Below are 25,093 nucleotides of genomic sequence, written 5' to 3'. Positions count from 1 at the left end.
TTTGCTTGGGCTGTCCACTGGGGTGGAGTGGGCGGGTGCATGGAGCCGCCTCCCCCCCCCCCCCCCCCGCGTTCTTACACATCTGGGTGAGGAGGCTATGGAACATGGTGAGGGGGGAGGGTGGTTATACAGGGGCTGCAGCGGCATTCTGTGATCCTGCTGCCATTCCTGAAGCTCCACCAGACGCCGGAGCATGTCCGTTTGATCACGCAGTAGCCCCAGCATTGCATCCTCCCTCCTGTGATCTTCCTGCCGTCACCTCTGATCTTCCTGCCGCCACCTCTCATCTCGAGTGTCCCTCCTGTCCTCACGTTGGTCCCTCCTGTCCTCACGTTCACTGGCATCTTTCCTGTACTTTGATACCGTGTCCTTCCACTCATTCAGATGAGCTCTTTCATCGCGGGTCGATTGCGTGATTTCCGAGAACATTTAGTCTTGCGTGCGTTTTTTTTCGCCGCCTTATCTGAGATAGCCTTTGGGACGGAGGAGGGAGGCTTGAAAAATTTGCAGCTGCGGGAGGGAGGGAAAAAAGGGAGAGAAGTATTTAAAAAGATACATTTTACAGAACAATGCTTATACTCTTTCACGGTGAACAACACTATTCACATTACATAGCACATGTGATTTCGGTACAAGGTCGCATTTTGCATCTTTTAATATTGAGTGCCTGCGGCTTTGGTGTTAGAGATCACAGACTCGGGGCCGGGCAGCAGAATTCGGCTTGCATGCAGCCATGGTAAGCCATTGTCTTTCGGCTTCTGCAACCTTCGTTAAAGCAGCGCCCTCCTTTCCCATACCAAGCAAAGCCCGTTGAGTGCTGCGGTTTTCCTGTTAACGTGCAGCAGCAGAACCCAAACTAAACCCCCCCGCCCCAACCCACCCAATTCTCTGGGATGATTGCTTTACCCCTCCCCCAACCGTGTGGCTGGTATCCGGGAAGATCCCTGCTAGCCAAACGCGAAAAGCTCAGCGCCAATGGCGCCCCCCCCCCCACCGCTTGGCTAACTGCAGGGAAGAATTTCTTTTCAGCCACAGGCAAACGGCCACCTCTGTCCCCTTAATTAATTAAATTCCCATATTTCAACCAGGTTACCATGAATGATATCACTTTCCTGAGGATTACACAGCGAGATAAAGAACGGATGTTGCTTGAATGCCAGCAAACGCCGGGACCATACGCTGCCAGGCTTTGTCATGCAATGATACCAGATTACTTGCTACTAGCATGGCGTGGTCAAGTGTCCTACCATGGAGGACGGAATAAGGCTTCACTGCCCTGAAACCTTCTGGAAAGGCTTTTGGAGTACCTCCAGGAGAACTTCATGGAGATGGCCCTGGAGGATTTCCGCTCCATCCCCAGACACATTAACAGACTTTTCCAGTAGCTGTACTGACCGCGAATGCATCCCAAGTCCTCAGGGCAAATTAATCATTAAAAAACACTTTTGTTTTTAAACCATGTTTTATATTTACAAAGGTACACTCACCAGAGGTCCCTTCCATGGCCTCATTGTCTGGGATAATGCCTTGGGAGGGTTGGGAGGGTACTTCAGTCAGGCTGAGAAAAAGATCCTGGCTGTTGGGGAGCAGGGAGTGCTGTGTGCTCTCCGCAAGCTCGTCCTCCTCCTCCTCCTCATCTTCCCCGTCTGCAGAATCCTCAGGCATGGCTGAGATTATCCCCTCCTTGGAATCCACGGTCAGAGGTGGGGTAGTGGTGGCAGCCCCCCTAGAATTGCATGCAGCTCAGCGTAGAAGCGGCATGTCTGCAGCTCTGACCCGGACCTTCCGTTTGCTTCTTTGGTTTTCTGGTAGGCTTGTCTGAGCTCCTTAACTTTCACGCGGCACTGTAGTGAGTCCCTATTGTGGCCTCTCTCCATCATGCCCTTGGAGATTTTTTCAAATGTTTTGGCATTTCGTCTATTGGAACATAGTTCTGCTAGCACGGAATCCTCTCCCCACATAGCGATCAGATCCAGTACCTCCCGTACGGTCCATGCTGGTGCTCTTTTTCGAGTCTCGGACTGCATGGTTACCTGTGCTGATGAGCTCTGCGTGGTCACCTGTGCTCTCCACGCTGGGCAAACAGGAAATGAAATTCAAAAGTTCGCGGGGCTTTTCCTGTCTACCTGGCCAGTGCATCTGAGTTCAGATTGCTGTCCACAGCGGTCACAATGGTGCACTGTGGGATAGCTCCCGGAGGCCAATACCATCGAATTGCGGCCACACTAACCCTAATTCGAAATGACAATATCGAGTTCGGCCCTACTCCCCTCGTCGGGGAGGAGTACAGAAATTGATTTTAAGAGCCCTTTATGTCGAAGTAAATGGCTTCGTTGTGTGGACGGGTGCAGAGTTAATTCGAGTTAACGCTGCTAAATTCGAACTAAACTCATAGTGTAGACCAGGCCAAAATCTGAGCATGACCTGGAGTCAGAAATAAACGAGTGCCAGAGGAGAATAGAAACAGAAGGAAAACCGCAACAAAGGTTGTAGGATCTCGTCAATATGCCACTCTTCAGTGCTATAGGGAACTTTAGCTTTGACAAACCTTCACAATGGGCAGACTGGAAACAGTATTTTGGAAGATTTCAAATCGCAAAGAAGCTCCACAAAGAAACTGGAGATATACGGGTATCTTTAATTTATGTTATGGGGACGCAAGCAGAGCTTATCTTTAAATCCTTTGTCTTTACTGAAGGTAGTCAAAAGATGACTATGAAAGCGTTCCAGCCATGTTTGAGGCATATTTTATACTTCAGAGAAATGTAGATTATGAAGAGCATGTTTCCACCACACAATTCAAGAACCAAGGGAAATGCTGAATGATTTATAAGAGCTCTGCATGCATTGGCTGAAAACTGAGTTTGGAACTGAAAAAACATGAAAATATCAGAGACAGGCTGGTTATAGGGTTAATAGATAAAAACCTTTTACAATAGCTACAATTAAAAACAGATTGAACCCTATACACAGCTATACAGATCGCAAAGCAGTCTGAACTAGTCAAACAGCAGAACAAAAGACAGGAGCAACTTGGAAAACCTGAAACTAGCTTAGAAGTTGTAAGCAGACTCTTGAGTGTTAACAGTTATCATAAAACCCCTGAAGCAAGGAGAGAGACCTCTCAGGCTACGAGGAACAAATTCCAGCCTACATGCACAAGTGTGGAAAAAGTAATATCCCATGAGATGATGCATGTTGTGCCAGAGCACATGATGTAATAAATGCACAAAATATGGAAATTTGTAGCTGTTTTCTGCACCAAAGCAGTCAGGGAATTGACCTATGTTACAGACAATCAAGGACCATTGTTTCTGGGATCTATGACAACCCTTCTGGAGAGTGAAATTGGATATTTGTGGAAAGACTGTTGACTTTAAAATTGTCTCAGGTGCTAACCTCACAGTCATCTCAAAAGGGACTTACAATTACCTTCAGCTCCTTCTGGAGCTGATATCTCCTAAAACAGCTCTGGAGGTGTTCTGAACTGAATGTTGGTTCACCGCAGCAGCAACTTACAAAAACAAAAGCTGTGCATTCAGAGTGCATGTGATCAAAAGACCACAGGCCAACAGCCTTCTCAGGTGCAATGTGGCTAATGAGAAAGGTGGAAGAGCTTGATGGAATATTTGGTGATGGACTTTTGAAAGGAGATCCCATACAAATAAAATTGAGACAATGTTGAGCCATATAGTGTGTATATTACACCTTGCAGGATTCTTATCCCATTACTTCGTAAAGGGGAAACTGAATTAAAGACAATGGAGTGAATTGACATAATTGAGAAAATCTCTGTGCCAACATATATCCTCCCAACACTGGATGACTGCCTCCCCAAAGTGAAAGAAGCTACAGTATTCTCTAGGTGCTGGATACCTCAAGCAGATTCTGGTAAATTCCTTTAGCCAAAGAAAATGCTAAACTGACTACATTTTCACAACCTTTGGGAGCTTTTGCTTTCAAAGATTACCTTTCAGGATCACCAGTGCACCCGAAAATTTCCAAAGAAAGATGACAGAACTGTTAACGAACACAAATGGAGTTGTAGTTTCATGGATGATATTTTGATATGTGTCTTGGATGGAAGAACTCAACAAAGTTCTACGCCTAATCGTTCACTCTGGACTGAAGCTAAACAAGGAAGTGTGTGTTTTCTGCCTACCCCAAATCAAGGTTTTGGGACAGACAAACAAAGGTGGAATCAGTCCTAGCCCTTAGAAAGTAAAAGCAATTTGAGCATTGAATGCACCAACGAAAGTACAAGAACTGAGATGTGTATTGGGGATGTTAAATTATCTTGGTCGATACCTTTTCACAGTGATATGGAATGAACTGGTAAAGTCCAACACATCTTGGCTATGGTTGCTTAATCAAGCAATTGCTTTAAAAAAAGGTAAAAGAAATGATCTCAGCAGCTTCAGTTCTCAAGTACTATGATGTGAAGAAATCCACGGTGGTCAGTACATATGCAAGCAGCTATGGCCTAGATGATGTACTGTTGCAACAACATGGCTCTGAGTGGAAACCAATTGCATTTTGCTCTCACACACTCACAGATGCAGAAAAACAATATGCACAGATTGAAAAGGAGTGCCTGGCAAGTGTATGGGCATGTGAGAACTTTCAAAAATATCTGTGTGGGTTGTATTTGTTTACACTGATAACGGACCATAAACTGCTTGTATCAGTGGAAAAGACCCAGATTAAGCACCACTGAGATGGCAATGTCTGTTGATAAGGTTAATGCGAATTAATCCAATTGCTAAATATGTTCTGGGAAAAATCTGGTAGTAGCAGACGCTTTGTCACAGAGCCCAGCATCGTACTCAACTACTCGTGAGCTTGAAGATGACTTAAAGACATACACGGATGCTGTGGACACATATAGGTCTTTTTTCTTACACCAGTCTGTATCAGCTACAGAAAGGAACCTTGATAGACATGCAACATGAACTTGACACCATGCAAGGCACTACATTTAGCCGTACGGAGTGGAAATCCATCAACCTCATGAAGAAACGTGCACAAGTACAGACAGATATCCTCTTCCTTTCCAAATGCAAACGGATGGACATCGTACCAAATGGACTGAAGGTGAAAAATCCATTGCTATCTACATACTTCACAGACCACAATGAGAGATTATGCCATACACTATCAAAGAAACTGAGGAACCACCTGATCAGCATCCTATACAGCAAACAGGAAAACATCAAAAAAGAGCTCTCCAACCTGGAGACTTCCATAAACAACCAACCTTCCACACAAACGGACTTTACTAAAATAAGACAGGAGATCTATACTACACACTTCACCTCTCTACAAAGGAAAAAGGACTGTAAGCTGTCTAAAATCCTACCTGCCACATGGGGCCACAACAGTGCTACCCCTAACTCACCCAGCAATATCATCAGTTTATCGAGTTACACATTCAACCCGGCAGAAGAGTCTGTCCTATCTCGGGGACTCTCTTTTTTGCCCCACCACCCCCACGAACATGATACAGTTCTGCGGTGATCTGGAAGCCTACTTTTGCCATCTCAGACTCAAAGAATTCTTTCAAGATAACACTGAACAGCGCACTGATACACAGATACAACCCCCCCCCCCACTAACAGCACAAGAAGAACTACTCCACATGGACTCCTCCTGAGGGTCGAAATGACAGTCTGGACTTATACATAGAAGGCATCCGCCGACGTGCACACGCAGAAATTCTGGAAAAACAACTTCGCTTGCCTCATAACCTAAGTCGTGCAGAACGCAATGCCATCCACAGCCTCAGAAACAACCCTGACATTATAATCAAAGAGGCTGATAAAGGAGGTGCTGTTGTCATCATGAACAGATCTGACTACCAAAAGGAGGCTGCCAGGCAACTCTCCAATACCAAATTCTACAGGCCACTTTCCTCAGATCCCACTGAGGAATATACTAAGAAACTGCACCATCTACTCAGGACACTCCCTACACTAACATAGGAACAAATCAACATAGCCTTAGAGCCCCAACCGGGGTTATTCTATCTACTACCCAAGATCCACAAACCTGGAAACCCTGGATGCCCCATCATCTCTGGAATTGGAATTCTCACTGAAGGACTGTCTGGACACGTGGACTCTCTACTCAGACCCTACACAGCCAGCACTCCCAGCTATCTCCGTGACACCACTGATTTCCTGAGAAAACTACAATGCATTGGTCATCTTCCAGAAAACACCATCCTAGCCACCATGGATATGGAGGCTCTCTACACAAACATCCCACACACAGATGGAATACAAGCTGTCAGGAACAGTATCCCTGATGATGCCACAGCACAACTGGTTGCTGAGCTCTGAAACTTTATCCTCACGCACAATTATTTCAAATTTGGTGACAATATATACCTCCAGACCAGTGGCACCGCTGTGGGCACCCGCATGGCCCCACAATATGCCAACATTTTTATGGCTGACCTGGAACAACGCTTCCTCAGCTCTCGTCCACTCACGCCCCTTCTCTACCTACGTTACATTGATGACATCATCATCTGGACCCATGGGAAGGAGACTCTGGAAGAATTCCGCCATGATTTCAACAGCTTTCACCCCACCATCAACCTCCGCCTGGACCAATCTGCACAGGAGGTCCACTTCCTAGACACCACGATACGAATAAGTGACGGTTACATTAACATCACCCTATACCGAAAACCAACTGACCGCTATGCCTACCTTCATGCCTCCAGCTTCCATCCCGGACACACCACACGATCCATCGTCTACAGCCAAGCGCTGAGGTATAACCGCATTTGCTCCAACCCCTCAGACAGACACCAACACCTACGAGATCTTCACCAAGCATTCTCAAAACTACAATACCCGCACGAGGAAATAAGGAAACAAATCAACAGAGCCAGATGTGTACCCAGAAGCCTCCTGCTGCAAGACAAGCCCAAGAAAGAAACCAACAGAACTCCACTGGCCATCACCTACAGTACTCAGCTAAAACCTCTCCAACGCATCATCCGTGATCTACAACCCATCCTGGACAACGACCCCTCGCTTTCACAGGCCTTGGGAGGCAGGTCAGTCCTCGCCCACAGACAACCCGCCAACCTTAAGCATATTCTCCCCAACAACCACACACCACACCATAACAACTCTAACTCAGGAACCAATCTATGCAACAAACCTCGATGCCAGCTCTGCCCACATATTTACACCAGCGACACCATCACAGGACCTAACCAGATCAGTCACAACATCATCAGTTCATTCACCTGCATGTCCACCAATGTAATATACGCCATCATGTGCCAGCAACGCCCCTTGGCTATGTACATCGGCCAGACTGGACAATCCCTACGTAAAAGGATTAATGGACACAAGTCAGATATTAGGAATGGCAATATACAAAAACCTGTAGGAGAACACTTCAACCTCCCTGGACACACAATAGCAAATGTAAAGGTAGCCATCCTGCAGCAAAAAAAAATTCAGGACCAGACTCCAAAGAGAAACTGCTGAACTTCAGTTAATTTGCAAATTTGACATCATCAGCTCAGGATTAAACAAAGACTGTGAATAGCTAGCCACCTACAAAAGCAGTTTCTCCTCCCTTGGTTTTCACACCTCAACTGCTAGAAGAGGGAGGGCCTCATCCTCCCTGATTGATCTGACCTCGTTATCTCCAGACTGATTCTTGCCTGCATATTTATACCTGCCTCTGGAAATTTCCACCACATGCGTCTGACGAAGTGGATATTCACCCACAAAAGCTTATGCTCCAATATGTCTGTTAGTCTATAAAGTGCCACAGGACTCTTTGTTGCTTTTTACAGATCCAGACTAACACGGCTACCCCTCTGATACTTGATATGCAACATGAAGAAGTTCCAAGTTACACTAGGATTGGCTGGCACAAGTATTGAAAGGACACTAAGAAAGTGACAAGAGGCTACTTTATGGTACATGGACAATTAAGTGAGTCAAATGGACTCATGATCAAAAGATGATTGCATTATAATTGCAAATGAAATGAGAGGAGAAATCCTAAACCTAATCCATGAAGGACATTAAGGGTTAACTAAATGCTGTGAACGGGCCAATCAATCTGTGTGGTGGCCGGGCATCAGCAAGGACATAAACTATAAAATATCTTCACATGAAAGTTGCAGAACTAACAAACCAACACAACACAAAGAATCTTTTTATTAAGAACACCTCTACCAGACAGACCTTGGAAGAGACTAGCTGCAGATTTATGCAAATTTAGAGGACATCGTTATCTGGTTGTAGTGTACTATTTTCGCAGATATAAAGATAAATATACTTGAAAGACTTAACATGTTGCAGTGTTATCAAGCAACCGAAGTGCACTTTTGCTCACTTCGGTAATCCAGAACAGCTAGTGATGGACAGACCACAATTTGCAGCAGAATTTAAGAAATTACGAATGAAATACCATTTTACCCAGATTACCCACAAGTGAATGGAGAGGTTGAGAGAGCTGTACAGACAGCTAAGAAAATCGTACAGCAGGAAGATCCATTCCTTCTTCTTCTGAGTTTACAGATCAACATCAATTGTGGCTACTGGATATAGTCCAGCACAACTCCTGATGGGAAGACTACTCAGAACTACTGTTCCAGCTCTGGAAAATCGTCTATCTACAAAGTGGCTTGACATGAAGATAGTAGCCAGACTGGTTGAAAAAGAACTTATGTACACTTTTATAGCAGATATCACTTAGAGCTGCCAGATCTGGAACCTGGTGCCCATGTTCATGTCAAAGTGGATGGAGAAAAAGGGTGGACAACTGGAGCTGTCATAAAGAAAAAGAAGTCAGCTCCCAGATCATATGTGATCGAGACTGAGAGCGGAGAGTTCAGCAGAAACTGTCGACATCTATGGTTTGTTCCTCAGAAAGAACAATCAACAGAGCAAACTCCACAGATGGCAAATGCAGAAGAAGACGATTCCAAATCGACCACAATCTGTTGTTGCAACTAATGGACAGCCAGATGACTGAGTTGTTACACGTTTGGGTTGTGTAATTAGAAAACCGGTATGATTCAGAGACACTTAACAGACTGATACATACTGAACTTCAAAGGTATCCTGATAGTGTAAGTTTTGTGAATGGTAGGAATGTAGAACTTAAAGGGGAAGATCTAATGGAATGCTAAATCATATTATATTGTTCAGCCACTAGCAGGCACTGTTTAAATACCATTGTTAAACTAACCTCAGCCCCACTAGCAGTGCATTAAGTGATCTTCTTATGAGCACATCTGGAGAGTATCTTGCTCTGTAGTTAGTCTATATCTGCTACAAGAGCATGGCAAGAACAGAAATTCCTAAGCATCTATCTCCCCACCTTATTTATAGTTCTTTCCTTGCCAGGTGGTGAATTTTCCTTCCCTTAGAATTTTTGTTCCTAAAGTTAATTCAGAATGTCACATGAATGTACTTATTATTTTACTGAGAACTGTTTACTTAGTAACAAAGGAAATTTCTTTCTCTTAATGTGAAAAGAGCTCTGAAGTTGTATCTCTTTCATTCATGCAACATTTGGAAGTCCAAAGAACTCCTTGTTTTGAAGGCTGCCGTAGAGGAAAGACACTAGCATTATATTCTGTTGTCCTATGAAGCAAAGAAGCTTAAATCCTAAACTTGTAAAGTGTCTTTCTTGTGGTTGTGAGGATGACTTTCAATTATGCTACAACATGACAGTGCTGCAGTATTTAGGTCCACTTTACCATAGCATACAGGTCTGGGTTGAGGTGTGTTATCTCTGTTTTACATTGTTGCCACCTAATTCTCAGCATATTCTGGGGAGATATTCTGATCTTTCACCGTATGGAGAGGTCCAGTGGTTAGGGGGCTTGCCTGGGACTTGGGAGACCCAAACTCAATAGTCTGCTATTTCTACCTATGGCCTGTGCTATACAGGAGGTCAGATCAGATTATCACAGTGGTCCTTTCTGTCCTTAGAATCTGTTTGTCTGGTTGGTGCTCCCCTGTAGGTATCCCCTCTGGGATACCAATGCTTGCTATGTAACTGCCTACACACTGTACAGTGGATGATAGAGGTAATTATTTTGGTTTGTAGTCCTCTCTCCTCCTCTTCCTTCTCTTGCTTGGAGATTATATTTTCTCTTTGTTCTGCGAGATGATGTTAAATCCTGTTTTTCTGATAGGTGGAGTGATAATACTATGTGAAAATGCTATATCTGCATATGATAGAAGAGAAGACTACAACAAACAATTACCAAAGAATAATGTTCTCTTAGTGCATTTTCTTTAGGATGGTCTGCAACCAGGCCTAGCTACTTCCACTCTAAGGGGTCAGATGTCTTCTCTCAACCCCATTTTTTTAGTTATGCCAAACTACGGCATAGCTTCACATACTGATCAAAAGTTTCAGGAAATTACTATCTTCAAATCTGCCATCTGGAAGCTTGAGGACTAGCCTCCTTTAGGCTCTACCACAGGAATCTGTTGAATTTTGATTCAATCCTGTGGTATTTCCTTTTTGTGAAGGGACCATTTTTTAGTAACAATTCAACCAGATGGGTATCCAAACTGTTGTCACATGCCACCGATGTGGTGCTCTGCTCTATTCTATGTTGATAATGGTCGGCTGTGTGCGTGTGTTCTCTCTGTGTGCTGCCCTGGCTCTGCAGATCACTGGCACAGCAGACCCCGAGAGAACCCCCAGTGACCACAGACTCCGATAAGGTATGAAGGCACACGGCAAGGTTTATTGTCAAACGAAGCACAGAAATAGTTTCCAGCAGACTCTACAGGACATACTACGAATATGTGCCCCCTGACAATGGACACAGCTCAGTCAGTGGCGGGACACTCCACTGCCCCCTAGGCCAGACAAAGACCCTGCCCCAGGGATGTATTCTTATACACAGGTACAAACAAGTCACACATCACTCCTGACGTATTGAGGTGCAACCCCTCTATGTAGCAAGATACAGCCCCTCTACGCAGTAAGGTGCCGCCTCTCACCTTGTACATGTTGGTTCGAACAAAACAACTCTATGCATCATATTACCCTTTTGCCCCTGTCTTTAGGATGGGTCAAACTGTTCCTTGTTATGTGTGTGGAATGTGCAAGTATCGGAGTGTTCTGGTACCTTTTAGGTATGTGTATTTTTGCAAGATCTCCCCTTTCCTTGCCAGCTTCTGTGAACAGGGTCTGCCTCTGGCTCACAGTTTAACTTTGCTTTATGTTAGTAAAGCCTTGACCATTACTTTAGTTCAGGCCTCAGGCCTCTGATACAAGGGTTTGTTTCAGGGCCTCATCTTACTACATGAACTAGTAGACCTCTCTGTGGAAAGAGCTGTACTGTATCTTCCTTTTAGATTATGGACTTTTGCAGAGTTTATCCCAAAGTGTCGCACATTCTTCCACAGAAATCTGAATATGATACCTTGCTATTGCCCTTCCCCAAATGTGAGAGAAAGTATGTCACGAGTTAGACATACAGAACCTTATATCTGGAAATCCAATTTCCTTTTTGTAGCACCTCTTTTGAGAAGCAGAGAAAAAAAGGCACATAAAGATACTATTTTCTGATGGATATGAAACTGTATATTAGAGTCATATAAAGCACAAGGTCTTTGAGCCCATTAGAACAGGGGTTCTCAACCTTTTTCTTTCTGAGGCCCCTCCAACATGGCTCCGTGGCCCACATGTACCACAATAATTGTTTTTCTCCATATAAAAGCTATGGCTGGCATTAAGGGGTAGGAAGCAGGGCAATTGCCCGGGGGTCCACACCATAAGGGGCACCGCAAAACTAAGTTTCTCAGGCTTCAGCCCAGATGCTAGAGCTCAGGCCCCCAGGCTGCAGTCCTGTATGGTGGGACTTCAGTTTTCTGCCCTGGGCCCTAGTGAGTCTAACACCAGCCATGCTTGGTGGACCCCCTGAAACCTGCTCATGGCCTCCCAGGGGGCCCTGGGGCCCTGGTTGAGAACCATGGCACTAGAACATATTTACTTAGATCAGTGTCTGTGACATTGAGACAAGCTTTTGAGCTACACTGATTTTTGTAAATAGTTATTGTCTAAGGTATTAGATAACTAATCACTGCAGCTTTTAAAAATCAGTGATATCTATGTATTAATGTGCTGCATTTGTATTGAATTACCCATTGTTTTTTATTAAATGAAGGGAAAGTTAAACATCTAATTGACTGTGCTTTTGCCTGCAGGGTACACATTTGGCTAGGCAATCCAATGAACTGGTGTTTGTTTGAATGTGCTGTCTTTTTATTTGAGTGTGCGGGCATTCGTTTGCACAGTCTATTCTAATAGGTATAAACATGAAGATGGGTCTCCAGTACTTGCATTTTACTAGAGATGGATATTATTTCTTTGTTTATGTAAGCATTTCCCAGCGGTGGAGTGTGAAGGACTAGCCAGAGCGGTGAATGGAGCTGCCAACAGGCCTTTTAGTTGTTCTTAAGTTCTTAACAACTTTTTTTTTTCTTTTTTTTTTTTTAAAGTTAGGGCCTATCACAACAAGTAAATGCTATCAGATAGGAGAAAATACCTTCAGAATGTGTCCTGAGTGTAAATGATGCAGCGATGTTGGGCTGAGTTTGCAGAGAGCCTGAAACAATAACACTGAGACATGACCTGCCCCATTAATTTCAGTGGATTCTAACTCCGATGCCTAAGTGACGCTTCAGATCAGCATTTCCCAGAGATCCTAACTGCAGGGACGTAAAATGAATGCTGTCTCAGTTATAAGCATAGTATTGCTACTATAAACCACAGGAGGGGCTCTAACTTGGAAGGAATTGGTACTATGTATATTGTTGCACATGGAAACATTTCTTGGTACATCAAGAGGATACCACATGAGATGGACTTTGTTAGGGGGCTTATTCCTTCACCCTCTCACTTCCCTGGTCCTTCTTGCATGAACAGAGAGCAACAATACCCGAAATCCAAAGGCGCAAACAATTCGATGTTTATTGGGGTGAACTTCCAGCAAGCATGATTCCAGTTTCCTTCCTCAGTGTCCCCCTTCCCAGCTCTGACACCACAGAGCCATCCCTGTTCCCATTCCCTGATCCCATTCCCCCCTTAGCAAAACATGATTCCAATTCCCCCACCCCCATTCCTTGTTCCCATTCCCCCCTCCTACTTCCTGATTGACTGCAGACTATATAGTAAAACTTGAGTTCTGCTTAGCTATACCTTAACCAATCATTTTACTGAAATTTAACTAACCAGTCCTAACATACTGGAACATGGTTATTTAACCAATTATATCCCACCACCTTAATTGGTTTATACTCAACAAAATTAATTATACAGCAGACAGAAACAATCACAGAACCAGACAGAGATTATACAGACAAACAATAGGGAAGTGGAGACTACAGTGATGGAACAATACAGAAATGAGGATTTCACATCCCAGCTATTGATAAGTGAGTTCTTGCCAGACAGGATGCTATCAAACTAAGTTTCCTTTTACATCTTCTAGGCTCTTCCCTGTCTCTGGAGGTGATAGGAATACAATCCTGTCCTGATATTCCTAACAGCCCAATAGCACCTTATTTCAATGTGACTAGTTTGGAATGTGAGGATGTGACCGTTCACTTCTCAGCTTATGGCTGCCTCTGCTGCTTAGCCAAAGGCCTTACTTAGCCTAAGAGCAGAGCCTCAGACTGTCCCTTACACCGGCAGACCGTGATTTTGATTCTTTCTTTTATACCTCTATAACTAGCTAAGTGATAAGAATACACCTAAATTCTTAAAGTATAGGCCTTTATAGACAGGCCTGAATATCTATATCCTAACAGACTTGGCACAGTAAGGCTGCTTCTGCCAGTTTAAGGCAAAAGAACCTCTCTGCAATTCTTTCTCTCTTCTTAAGAGGGACTCCTCTTGCTGAATTGAAAAATCATTGTGCCAGCTGAACCTTGAGAGTGCCAATGCATCTGGCACTTTAATGGGCACTTCCCCCTTGCACGTCTCGGCTGCAATTGAGAAGGTTTAGAGATGCCAAGGCTTTCTGTTCTTTAAGGGGTAGTTCATCCTAGTGAATCTGGAGGATACTACATATAGAGGAGCCTTGAAAATGTTATGTTTAAGTGTATTAAACCCTTTTCCTTAGTATATTATTGGTAGGTCTGGGGTGAGTGTCTCCTCTTTCACCCGAAAGACCTGTGATTGGAAATGGAAGAAGCATTTGGTGTGCTGAGCTCAGACTCTTGTGGATCTCTTTAAATACCTCATAAGGGGCCTACATTGCTTGTCCAGTTGAACGCAATCCAAAGGCAGATTCTACTCCATTGTAAAAGGACAAAATGGTCAACAAGTGAACCTGAGTCATACGTGGACAAGTGTCTCTGCAGCCCTTTGTTCCCAAGTACGCCTGCTGTTGGACATTTTTTGAAATCCCAGTTAGGTTTCATGGGATACCCTACTTTGGACAGAGCTGGTGAATGCTACTTTCCAACTAATAACCGTCTGTGCACTCAGGTTCTTGTAAATGGCATACCGTTTCCTGGTGGCAGTCTCTTCAACCTGAAGAGCAAGCAGTGCTTCAGACTGGTGGAAGAATCATTTTTTCAGATTCCTTTCCAAGGTGGCAGTGGAATTCCTCCATAATGACTCTCATCAATATTACACCAATGCCCACATGCTCATCCTGGGGAGGTTCTTTTCACACACTTGTTGACAACTCCAAGGGGTTGTACTTTAAGTGGACTAAAGGCTTTAACGCCCACCCATGCTTTGTTTCTTTTAACACATTTTGCTTGGGCAATGATGTCCCGAGGGGATCCATGTCTTAATGACTGACTACATGTTTTAATACTGGATGGCTCGCAGTTAAGTCATGTCAGGACGTGTATGATACAAGGCAGGGCAACTTCTGCTGCTTGTCTCGGCGATGTTTCAATCATGGTCCTCCAATGTGAAGCAGCCTTGTATATGCCATACTGTTGGCAAAGCTCTGTTCCTTAGGGCTTGTCTACGCTACGATGTTGTCGACAAAACTTTTGTCTTTCACGGGTACTTAAAAAAGCCTCCCCCTTCCCCGCGAAAGACAAGTTTTGCCAACACAAGTGGCAGTGTGAACGCCCTCTCCTGCCGACAAAGCTAACGCCACTTGCAGGGCTGGAAGTATTTTGTCAGCAAACGTGCTGACAAAATACTGACAGAGAGCATTCACACCCGCTGACCTTTTAGCAACAAGGCTGTGTTGACACAGCCTTGTCACTAAAAGCTGCGTAGTGTAGACCAGCCCTTAGATTCATCTACTGTGAAGAAGAGTTATGTTGTTCTGCAGAACCTGCTTTGAAGTAAGGAGTGCTGTCCTGCACGCTCCAATCTTTGTGCTTAAGTATGTCCTATATATGTAATTGGCCAAAAATTTGGAGAGGTCTTTTGTCTGGATGTTCCTTAAGCCTCATGATTTTGGCTTGCCCATGAGTTGGAGGGCCTGGGGCTAAGCCAGTCCTGATTACAGGACATACCACACCTGGGTTGGATCAGATGATCCCAGGGTAAAAGGCAGCAGGAAGCTGCAGTGAGGGAACTGCAGCGTGAAGTTGCAGGGAAAGAGGGTCTTCAGTCATGGTCCCTCAGGATGGGACAGTTCCTTAGGAACCAAGGGCTAAGCACAGCTTAAACCTGGGTGGAAGATTGTTCATGTTTATTTGAGAACTTTGTTAATTTAATGAAAAACCCAACCCCCTAAGAAGGGCTGTGATTGAAAGAGACTGGAGTTTGTTGAAGGAGCCCTGGTGAAGGGGAAAACAGGAGTAGAACACAGCAGAGGTTTTCCTATCCACCAGGGGCACCCAGGTGGTGGCCAGCCCTTTTGTGGGGAGGTATTTTACTTCCTCCTTCAAAAACCACAAATAAATACAAACTTTTTGTTACATGCAGTGTTGACTTTGTGCCAGTCAGTGTTTATCGTTATACTCTTCACTGTGGGACATCCGTTGAGCTAGTCACTCTCCAGGACTGAGAGTCCTTCACAGATGGTCTTTTTAGAAAGAAGATAACCTACTTACTTTGGGATTCTACTTCTCTGAAGCCACTCTCACAGAGTGGCCAGAAGCCACTCTCACAGAGCCCCCCCAAGGGCTTGGGGATGTGAGTGATGGGGTTTACCTGTCCGTTACTTGCTCTGGAATAATCTTTTTTATATATATATATATATATATATATATATATATATATAGAGTCATTCACAAACATTTTAAAATGGAATTAGAGATCTAGAGGAGTTCTTGCTTCCCACTCTTGAAAGGAAATTATAGTGTGTTCTGGGTCCTCTGAGTGTAGAGTGTCTTCAGTAGGGCAGAGCCCGTGAGTCAGCCTGTAGGTGTCTGAGTTTAAAATATCTTGAGAAAGGGGCGGGGGGGGAGTTTTCTGCATGACTCTTAGAAGACCCAGGAGAGCAAAGCTAGGTAAGCGGATGTGATTCTGCTTCTCTTAAAATAAGGCAAATCCCCCTTTCCTTAGTTCTGCACCCTGAACTGTAAGAAATTGCTGTGGTGGCTCAGCATGAGCGAGGTGAGGAACTATGGAGATTGCCAACAAGGTGGAAAGAACTGTAGTTCCAAGTCCTTTACCGGCATTAACTAACTATGGTATAAAGGGTTCATGGCATAAGGGGGGGAAGGGATGGGGGAAAGGCCAGACTGTGGGAGAACACACTACATTGAGTGCATAGACACATGAGGGGTCTATGACCCTGAAAAAATTCCTACAAGGAAGCCTTTCAACTCCCTCCCAACGAATGACAAAATTCTCATTATTGGGTGTGGAGGTGTTAGAAGAAAAATAGACGCAATTTAATTCTTTTAAAGATGAGAATTATATCTGAGTTCTCTTGGCTATCAGTCCGATTCACTTCAACTAGAGTCAGTAGCCAAAAAAAAATCCAAAAAACCCTAAAGGATTCCTTAATTTGTGAACTGTTCCTTTGGCCCTGCATTTTAAATCCTGGGTTCCATTAGATTAGCTGGATGAAAATTAAGTCTACCAAATTTAAATGTTTAACAAGAGTTTCTCCCTTATGTACTACAATTTTTTTTTAAGTGAAGGTTTTGGTATGCTGAAAACTGTGTTCAAATTACAAGCTATCCCTTTCAGATTTTTAAGGGGCTTCCTGGTCCTGCTTGCAGGCTAGGGGGCTCTGTAGAGAAGTGTGTGATCTGGGCATGAAGCAGTCAGTCTGCAAAGAGCCAGCCTAGAGCAAGGTGGGGTGAGTTGTGCTGCTCTGCCATAGGAAGCTGTCTGCTCTGTGTGTGTCTGGTTTTGGCTCTTGTGTGTTGGGGTTCTTGATTCTAAGAAATAACATTGACTTTATGTTGCAACATTCCAGAAAGAGTATTTTATTTTTTAATCTAACTTTTCTGTGTGCCCACTGTGAATGTAACAGTGGTGTAGTGTCTTTTTTTTGTTTTTTGTTAAAGGAACGATCCATATTGGTAAAAATTCCATTGTCCGACTTTCTTAGTTGTGATCATACTCTCCTTATTTACATTCTGATTTTTCTTGTAGGGATTTCCTTCCACGAGGATCTGGAATTGTAACAAGGCGACCATTGGTTCTACAGCTTGTCACTGCCAAAACAGGTATTTTACCTGATGTATATCCCTCTTATAGAGTTCAGCATCAAAGTATTTTTACTTGAATGTTTTTTTTAAGTGTTATAAACCTGTCAGTGTGAGGGTTTACACCAGTCTTTTGAGTTGTAAACAGACTATTCAAAGTAGAGTTTGCCATGGGGAAGAAAGGTCCCAACACTGCAAACACTTACACACGTGCATGGTCCCATTGAGTTCATTGTCCCATCTGGGTCATAGTCTGTAATAATTTTGGGTAAACTTTAGAGCGTGCCATATTTTCAAGTAGCTATTGGTTGCTTTTAATGGCTAAACGTGAAAAGTAGAAAAAAAAAGTATATTATGTACTAGTTATTTTAGAGAAAAAGAATTACCTTTAAATGTTAGATTAGATATGTTTGTTCTCAGTAACCCGTAAAATTAGGTTTAACAAAATAACACATAACCAAAATGGACATACAGGGACTTCAGTTTTGCTCTCCAGGGCAGTCAGTGGTGGTTGCAAACAGCCTGTTTCCTCCAGTAACTTTTCCATGTCATGAGTTGTGGAAATTTCTGGAGAAGGGCAAAGTTGGCAGTAATAGAAGTTCCTGAATCAAAAAAATTATCTGACCAAAAATTATACTCTATCTTGGACACAATATTGTGTATGCAAAACTGAATGTATTTGTCAGCATTCGTTAACTTATGCTTATCTAAATGGACTTTCATCTGCTATTGTGCTGTCCAATCTCCCACTGTGTTCAAAGCCATCTGGTACTTCTCATAATCCCACTGGTTTTTAATAGCCAAAACATAGTGTGTTCAGTAATCTTCACTAGCTTGGTCTTGACTTAAGCCTTAAATTGCTAAAATATGGTAAATAAAAACAAACACTACATTAAAAGAGTGTTCAGGTGGCAAAGGCAAGCACTCAGAAGTTAAGAAATGCCAGAATTAAAGTTGTTGGTGCAACCTTAATTTAGTTCGCTTGTGTGAGTGCATTATTACAGAGTCTTGAATTACTTGATCAGATACTACCTTTCCACAGGATCCCTGCCTCATTCAGTGAATGGGTTATTATTCAAAATTTCTTTTTATCTTCCTTGTTCATTGTGTAGTCTGTGCTGAGTGTTATTTATTATTAAGTTCCTCAGTGGTGTGCTTCATAAACGTTAATGAGTTTATCTGCACAACACCATTGGGATATTGGGCGATTTTATTATCCACGTTTTACAGAAAGGAAAAAGGTAAACAAATACAATTGTGCAACTGTATCATCCCTACCATGATCCTCAGCAAAGTATGAGCCATGAATGTTCAGCTCTGCAGCAGACTTCTACCACTTGTGCTATAGGACAACCAGCTACAGTAGCTGGTATCTGAAAAGGGGTGGAGGGAATGGGCCGTGTGCAGGGTGCTTGGGTGGAGGACAGCCCAGCATGCCCTAGAGAAAAATTGAGGGATCCCCTGTGCCCCCTAGCCAATCCTTCATATTCCCTGGGGGGGGCATGCCCCTGTCTTTTGGGAAATGCTGGCCTATTTATTAATTTTTCATTGTTATACAATAAGACTTTGCTCCTTTTTCGCTTGTGGGTTTTTTTTTTTTTTTAAAGAAACTTCAAGTAAATTGGATCCCCTGGGTCACCTTTATCTATTTCCCCAATTTAAAAAATAAAGAACCCACAGTTGTTGTAGGTTAGAGAAGCACAATTTTCTCTGACAGGAGCTGTGCAGGTTTGATCTTATCAAGTTTATACTTACCTGACTGTTGGGAAATCTAATTAAAGATAGACTAGTACAACAGTTTCCCCAGTACTATGAAGAGACTCTCCAACTTGTAGTCCTAGGATCTTTCCTGGCTCCTTTTCTATTAAAGTGGAATAAGTTTTTTAAAAAAAAAAAACCTACAATGGGGTGGTGCCATGGTTCTTGGGATACCCAGGACTGAGAGTCCCCTTGTTACCCCCTGCAGCCCCTCAGAGGCTTGGTTGTGTTTAACTGGGTGTTAGTTCCCTTACACCACCAGTCTGTTAGCCACTCAAGCAGTCTGCAAGCCCTTACTTTGTCTTGCAGGTTAACAATAGGTGCATCCCAGTCCTGATCCCCTTCAAAGCATCCCCTGTAGTGTCTAGCCCCTTATTCACTGAACACTCAGAGAAATACCACATCTGCTGTCCCCAAGGGAATAGTGTACACACCAGCTTGTATGATTCAACTCAGGATCCTCACTTAGCTTAATACCAGAGCATTGAGGTATATTTACAGTGAAAACCACAATAAGTTGATTGTCAAAGATTCAAGAGACAGTGAGTAAGGATAACTGAAACAGGTTAGATATAAAACAAAATCATAACATGCTTTCTAGAGGCTAAACTTAATTTAACAGGCTAACCTTCTGTCTAAAGGCGTTTATCTTACCCCCCGAGTCCTTTGCAGTGTTTTCAACCCAGGTTGGTTGAGATTCTGTTTTCATGAATATAAACATGCTGTCCGTTTTCTTCCTAGGTGCAGAATGGTGGGATGTCTTTGTTCCCCATTTATATAGTCCAGCCAATGTTTCAAGCCTATTGCAAGATAAGGTTCTCTTCCTTCATTGTGTGCTCTTTCTGTTGACTTCATAGCTCTCTGACTCTGTATGCAAATGTGCCATTGTGAGCCTGGCTTTCATTTAAGACCTCACATGAGATTCTTTGATTAACCAGAATGTACATACTAGTGTCAGGATATTCTTGTAACCCCCTTGGCAGCTGGGTCACAGGTGAGGGACACCTTTCTTAATATTGTCAAGGGGAAGGAGACTATATGTGTGAGTATAAGAGGGTATTAGCAACTCATTTTGATTTGTGAAGTTGGGGGGCTTCTCAGGTGTTGAGGGGTTGGTAGATGGCGCTAAGGGCTAGGGATGGGATTGGACTGGGGGCAGATGGCAAAAGAGGTTGAGGGTTTGGCAGCTCAGGTGTTGTTGCACACTAGAGCTGCTTGCAAACTTTGGCAACTGGGGACATGTTGTGGAAGGGTACAGGAGGATTTGGCCACTGCGGGGTGTCCTAGACATTGTTATAGGATGGTCTGGCATTTGTATGGGAAGGGATGGATCTTGTGTGTCGGCTTGAAAGGCAGTGGGCTAGGTGTTTAAAATGAAATACTTCAATAATGTAGAGATATAGCTGGTGGAAGACTTACTTTTAAGTGGGTTTTTCTGTGCTTCCTCTTTTAAAAGCAGTCTTGGCAATTACCTGGATATAGTGTAGTGATCCATTGTGGTCTTGCTGTTTAGTCAGATTGATAATTTTATGGTGGGAACAGAGGTTAGTTTAAGTATTGCTCATATATCACATCTTATGCCCCTAGTACTCCCATAGCTATATAAATCCTGTATTCTCTTACAGCCTCAGGCATGAAGAAAAAGCCTTTCATTAAACATTGTGAGTGACATGAGAGCTCTTAAGCAGCTGGCATTTTCTCTTGACCAAGTCTGATGATGTCAGCAATATCTGGGGGTGTTTTGTCAGGAGAAGTAAAAATCTGGATGTCTTGGGTGATCTTACAATTGAAAGGAAAGTTCTGCTAGAATTGTTCTGATTTATGAGACTCGTATCAGGGCTGCCCAGCTGGTTTTGAACTGTAGTTGCAAACAAAGTGGGCTGCATTTGTAAATATATTCTATACTACACCAGCTTCTCCAAAAAAACGACAGTCTTGTAAATGTCCAGAGACTCATCAAATGCTCTGTGCTGGCCACGAGAGAGATTTAATATTCATTGCATGTACAGCATATGGACTCTTGAGAGACTATAGATAAAGTCAAACACATTACTCTCAAGCCAAGTCAACAGCTCATGTTTTAAGTGAAGTGCTTTGCCTTTTTCGAGCAGAGTGATGGAATATGTGACACTTTAAAAACGTTGCTTAAAAGTTGTACCAAATGGACATGCACAGCCTTTGTTCTGTGGTCAGCACAACCTAGTCTTTATTTAGCTTTGGTTACCATTATTCTTAATGAAAATACTACATTATGAATGCATGGTGAACAATGCTTTTGTGTCCTATCTCTTTGGAAGCTGTTAGTGAGTGAAAACAAATACAGGTGTCCTCATAGTACTGTGAGTGAGACTTTATATTTAGTGGTGAATGGACTTATTTTGGTATGTATTATGGTGGCCACCATTATTACAGGCTTCTTTGAGCATTGCCTGAACTGATCCCTACACTGGGTGATGTGTGCACTTCAGCGCACAAGCTCAGAAGTTTCTGGGTAAATGTCCATTGGGGTGTGTGTACATCCTATTTGTTTCCTTGAAGTACAAGGACAGTTTTTTCTGACTGCCACATACATTGAGCGGAAACTTGGTGGTTTTGTGTTGCTACCCCTGTTCGTCCATTACAGAAACCTTTGTCCCTTCGAGACTTCTGCTCCTAGATGCAGTGATGGCTCTTCAGAGCCTAGAAAGACAAGGTGCAAATGGAACCATGAGAATATCTGACACTGTGACTGACCCAGGGCCAGGACAGCTCTGGCATTGGGCAGTTCCTGAATATCAGGAATGTTTTCTGTGCCAGGGACCCTTGGGAGCTTAGCTTTCAGGTGTGTCAGGGCTGAGTGCCTTGGCATTGGGTCTGTTGTTTTAATTTCCTTCATTGCTGTGTACCATGTTGTTGGGTTCTGTAGTGTCAGGAGGAAGTCTTCTATGCCAGATGCTTCAGCATCACCTGTTTGGGTACTTATGGTCTTGGATGTAGGGTTGGTTACTAACTTTTCCAGTTCCTCCTTTACCACCTTTCTGCCTATTCTTCTATGGTTCTGGTCAGCTCAAAACAGATGGGGCATTGTCTTTTTCACAGGACAGGTCCTTGTGTTTTGGTCCAAGCAATGGTGTGCTATCCAGGGCCTGGTCTCCTATTGCTTTTGCCAATGCTTTGCTCTGCTCCAGTACTTTTTTAGAAGCATCTATTAGACCACACACATTGGTTTATAATGACCACAGATGGCAGTCTTTGGGTAGTTTAGGGTGCTGAATGATCTAGAATGTTCCTATGAAATGGTCTTCTCTAGAGCATATAATAAACACAAATGTGTTAGAACTCAGGGCTGTGAGTAGGATGCTTTTAGCTTTCAGAAGCTGTTAGACCGAGAACTTCATGTTTCTTCAGGGCAGACAATACAGCGGTGGTGGCTTATCCTAACCCCTCAGAATATGTATCTGTGGGATGAATCCAACCCCCTGTTTCTCTATGTAAAGAGAAACCTTGCTGTGGAGGTCAGCCATCTTGCAGGGAAATATGTTTGCCTAGCAGTTGGTCTGTTGGGTGAAAGAAGCCCCCTTCTTGCAGGGGTTCTCAAACTGTGGGTCGGGACCCCAAAAATGGGGTCACCAAGGCTGGTGTTAGACGTGCTGGGGCCCAGGGCCAAAGCCCGAGCACCGCCGCCCGGGTCTGAAACAGAAGCCCAAGCCCCACTGCCCAGGACTGAAGCCGAAGCCTGAGGGCTTCAGCCTTGGGCAGGGGGACTAAGGTTACATGCCCCCAACCCGGGGCAGAAGCCCTGGGGCAGCTTTGGCCTCCCTGCCCGGGGCAGTGGGGCTTGGGCTTTGGTCCTCCTTCCTGGGGTCGTGTAGTAATTTTTGTTGTCAGATGGAGGTCACGGTGCAATGAAGCTTGAGGACCACTGTTCTAGATTATGGTTTTCAGATGTGGAGAGTTACTCTCCTTAAACCTGACTTTGTCTGCTTTTAATGCCAAACTGCCCTGGTATTTCAGCAGCTATCATAACCCTCATATGATGACCTTGATCTCGTAGAATGCCTGTCTCATGTACTTTTCTATTCCTGGTCTCCTTCCAGGAGGAGATATAGATTCTCTTTTCCTTTGCTTGTGCTCTTAAAGAGCCTCTTCCCTTCTCTATCCTTAGGAATTAAGTCTCAACACTTAGCATGATCTCAGGTTAAGATCATGGGGGCACCCTTTTGGTTTAGTGGTCTGCTGTTCCCCCCCACCCCATAGCTGCATATCTGGAGTCCCATTTTAGGCCCATCATTTACATATAGATGTAAGCAGGGGAATGGTCCCGCTATTGTGGGGAACTTTCCTGGCTTCTGCACTACCCCTGTGAAGTGGGCTAGCGAAAGGATCCGAGTCCTCGCTCCCCCTTCCTTTACCCAGAGGCCTCCCTGCCCTTGAGGACTCCCCTTCCACTCTCCTGTCTGGCAGAGTCCTCGTAAACCCCGACAAGGCTGGGCCCCGGATTCCTGGGGGGCTTGACCCCCAACCCTGCTGTGGTCACCTAGGATAGGGGCTAGGGTGTCCCCACTCCGGGGTACTCTCTCTCTCTGCACTGGGCACCTCCCTGACCCACTGATCATTTCATACAATTTAAAGCAAATACAAGTTGTTTAATTAACAATTACTCTTAAAAAAGAATAAGGAAAAATGGGAAAGGTTAAAGGAAAACCCATCACCCTGCTCTGTGGCAGGGAACATCACAAGCAGTGTCTCTGGAACGTCAGGGCAGTTCACAGTCTGTTCCTTGTAGGTCCCAGGCCTCCTTCTCAGGCCCTGGCTGTGCTGCAGAGACGCTGCGGGTTGGACACTTGCTCTGGCGGTGGCCACACGCTCTCAGGCTCTAGGTGGCAGGACCCTTCTTCCCAGTGTCGCCCCTGCCCGGTCGGGGTTATGATCCCCCTCCAAGTCTGGCCTGCAAGGCCTCTTGGCTGAGGCGTCTCCCTGTGCTGGGCCCACTGCCCAGGGTCCCCCTCACTCTCCCCAGCTGCTCACCGCACCCGGCTCTGGACTGCTCCAGCCCCAGCTCCACTCTGCCTCAGCACAGCTGCTGCTGCTGCTCTGCCTTCAGCTCCCTGGGCTGCTTCTCTGGCCTCTCTGGCTCTGGTTGCTACAGCTCTGCCCCCAGGACAGGTCTGCTCTGCAGGCTGCTTCTGTGACTCTGCTCCCAGCTCTGACCTGCTTCCTGGCTGCTTGTCTGGCCCCTCCGGCTCTGGTTGCTGCAGCTCTCCTCCCAGGGCAGCTCTGCTCTCTCTGGGCTGTGCTCTTGCTTTTGGGGCTGCAGCTCTGCTCCCAGCAACTTAGCTTGGGCCCCTGCTCTCTCCTTAGCTCGGCCCCACTCTGTCTGACCCAGGCAATTCCAGCTCACACAGAGGATGGGACCCCCCTGGCCTCCTGATTCTCTGATTAGCCTGCCCGCCCTGTCAATCAGGCTGATCTGGAGCATTGGCCTCTCCCCATTGTTCCTGGGGACTGTCAGTCTCAGGCTCCTGATTTGCCATCGATCCTTCGCCTTTTAGTGCTGGGAGCTAGCCAACCAAAACACCCCCACTGAATGTTAGTAAGGGGGCAACAGTCCCCTTACATAGGGTTACCATATTTAAAAAATAAAAAAAGAGGACACTCCACGGGCCCTGGCCCCGCCGCTTTCCCACCCCTTCCCCGCCCCAACTCCGCCCATTCCCCAAAGTCTCCGCCCTAACTCCCCCTCCTCCCTCCCAGCCACG

General features: G+C 44.6%; 1 protein-coding gene across 3 annotated transcripts in view; it reads left to right on the top strand.

Annotated features, from left to right (window-relative positions):
- LOC112107415 (dynamin-3) overlaps positions 1-25,093 on the top strand; it is a 309,995-nt gene that overhangs the window by 27,847 nt on the left and 257,055 nt on the right. For all 3 annotated transcript variants that reach the window (XM_026656091.1, XM_026656092.1, XM_026656090.1), the window contains exon 2: positions 17,545-17,618. In XM_026656091.1, the coding sequence (XP_026511876.1) occupies positions 17,545-17,618 (74 nt within the window). The remainder of the gene's footprint in view (positions 1-17,544; positions 17,619-25,093) is intronic.

The sequence above is a fragment of the Terrapene carolina genome, unplaced genomic scaffold, assembly GCF_002925995.2.
Source record: "Terrapene carolina triunguis isolate 2854851 unplaced genomic scaffold, T_m_triunguis-2.0 Scaffold212, whole genome shotgun sequence".
Taxonomy (NCBI): domain Eukaryota; kingdom Metazoa; phylum Chordata; order Testudines; family Emydidae; genus Terrapene; species Terrapene triunguis.
The sequence above is the reverse complement of the archived record's forward strand: the minus strand, read 5'-3'. Positions and strand labels throughout refer to the sequence as shown.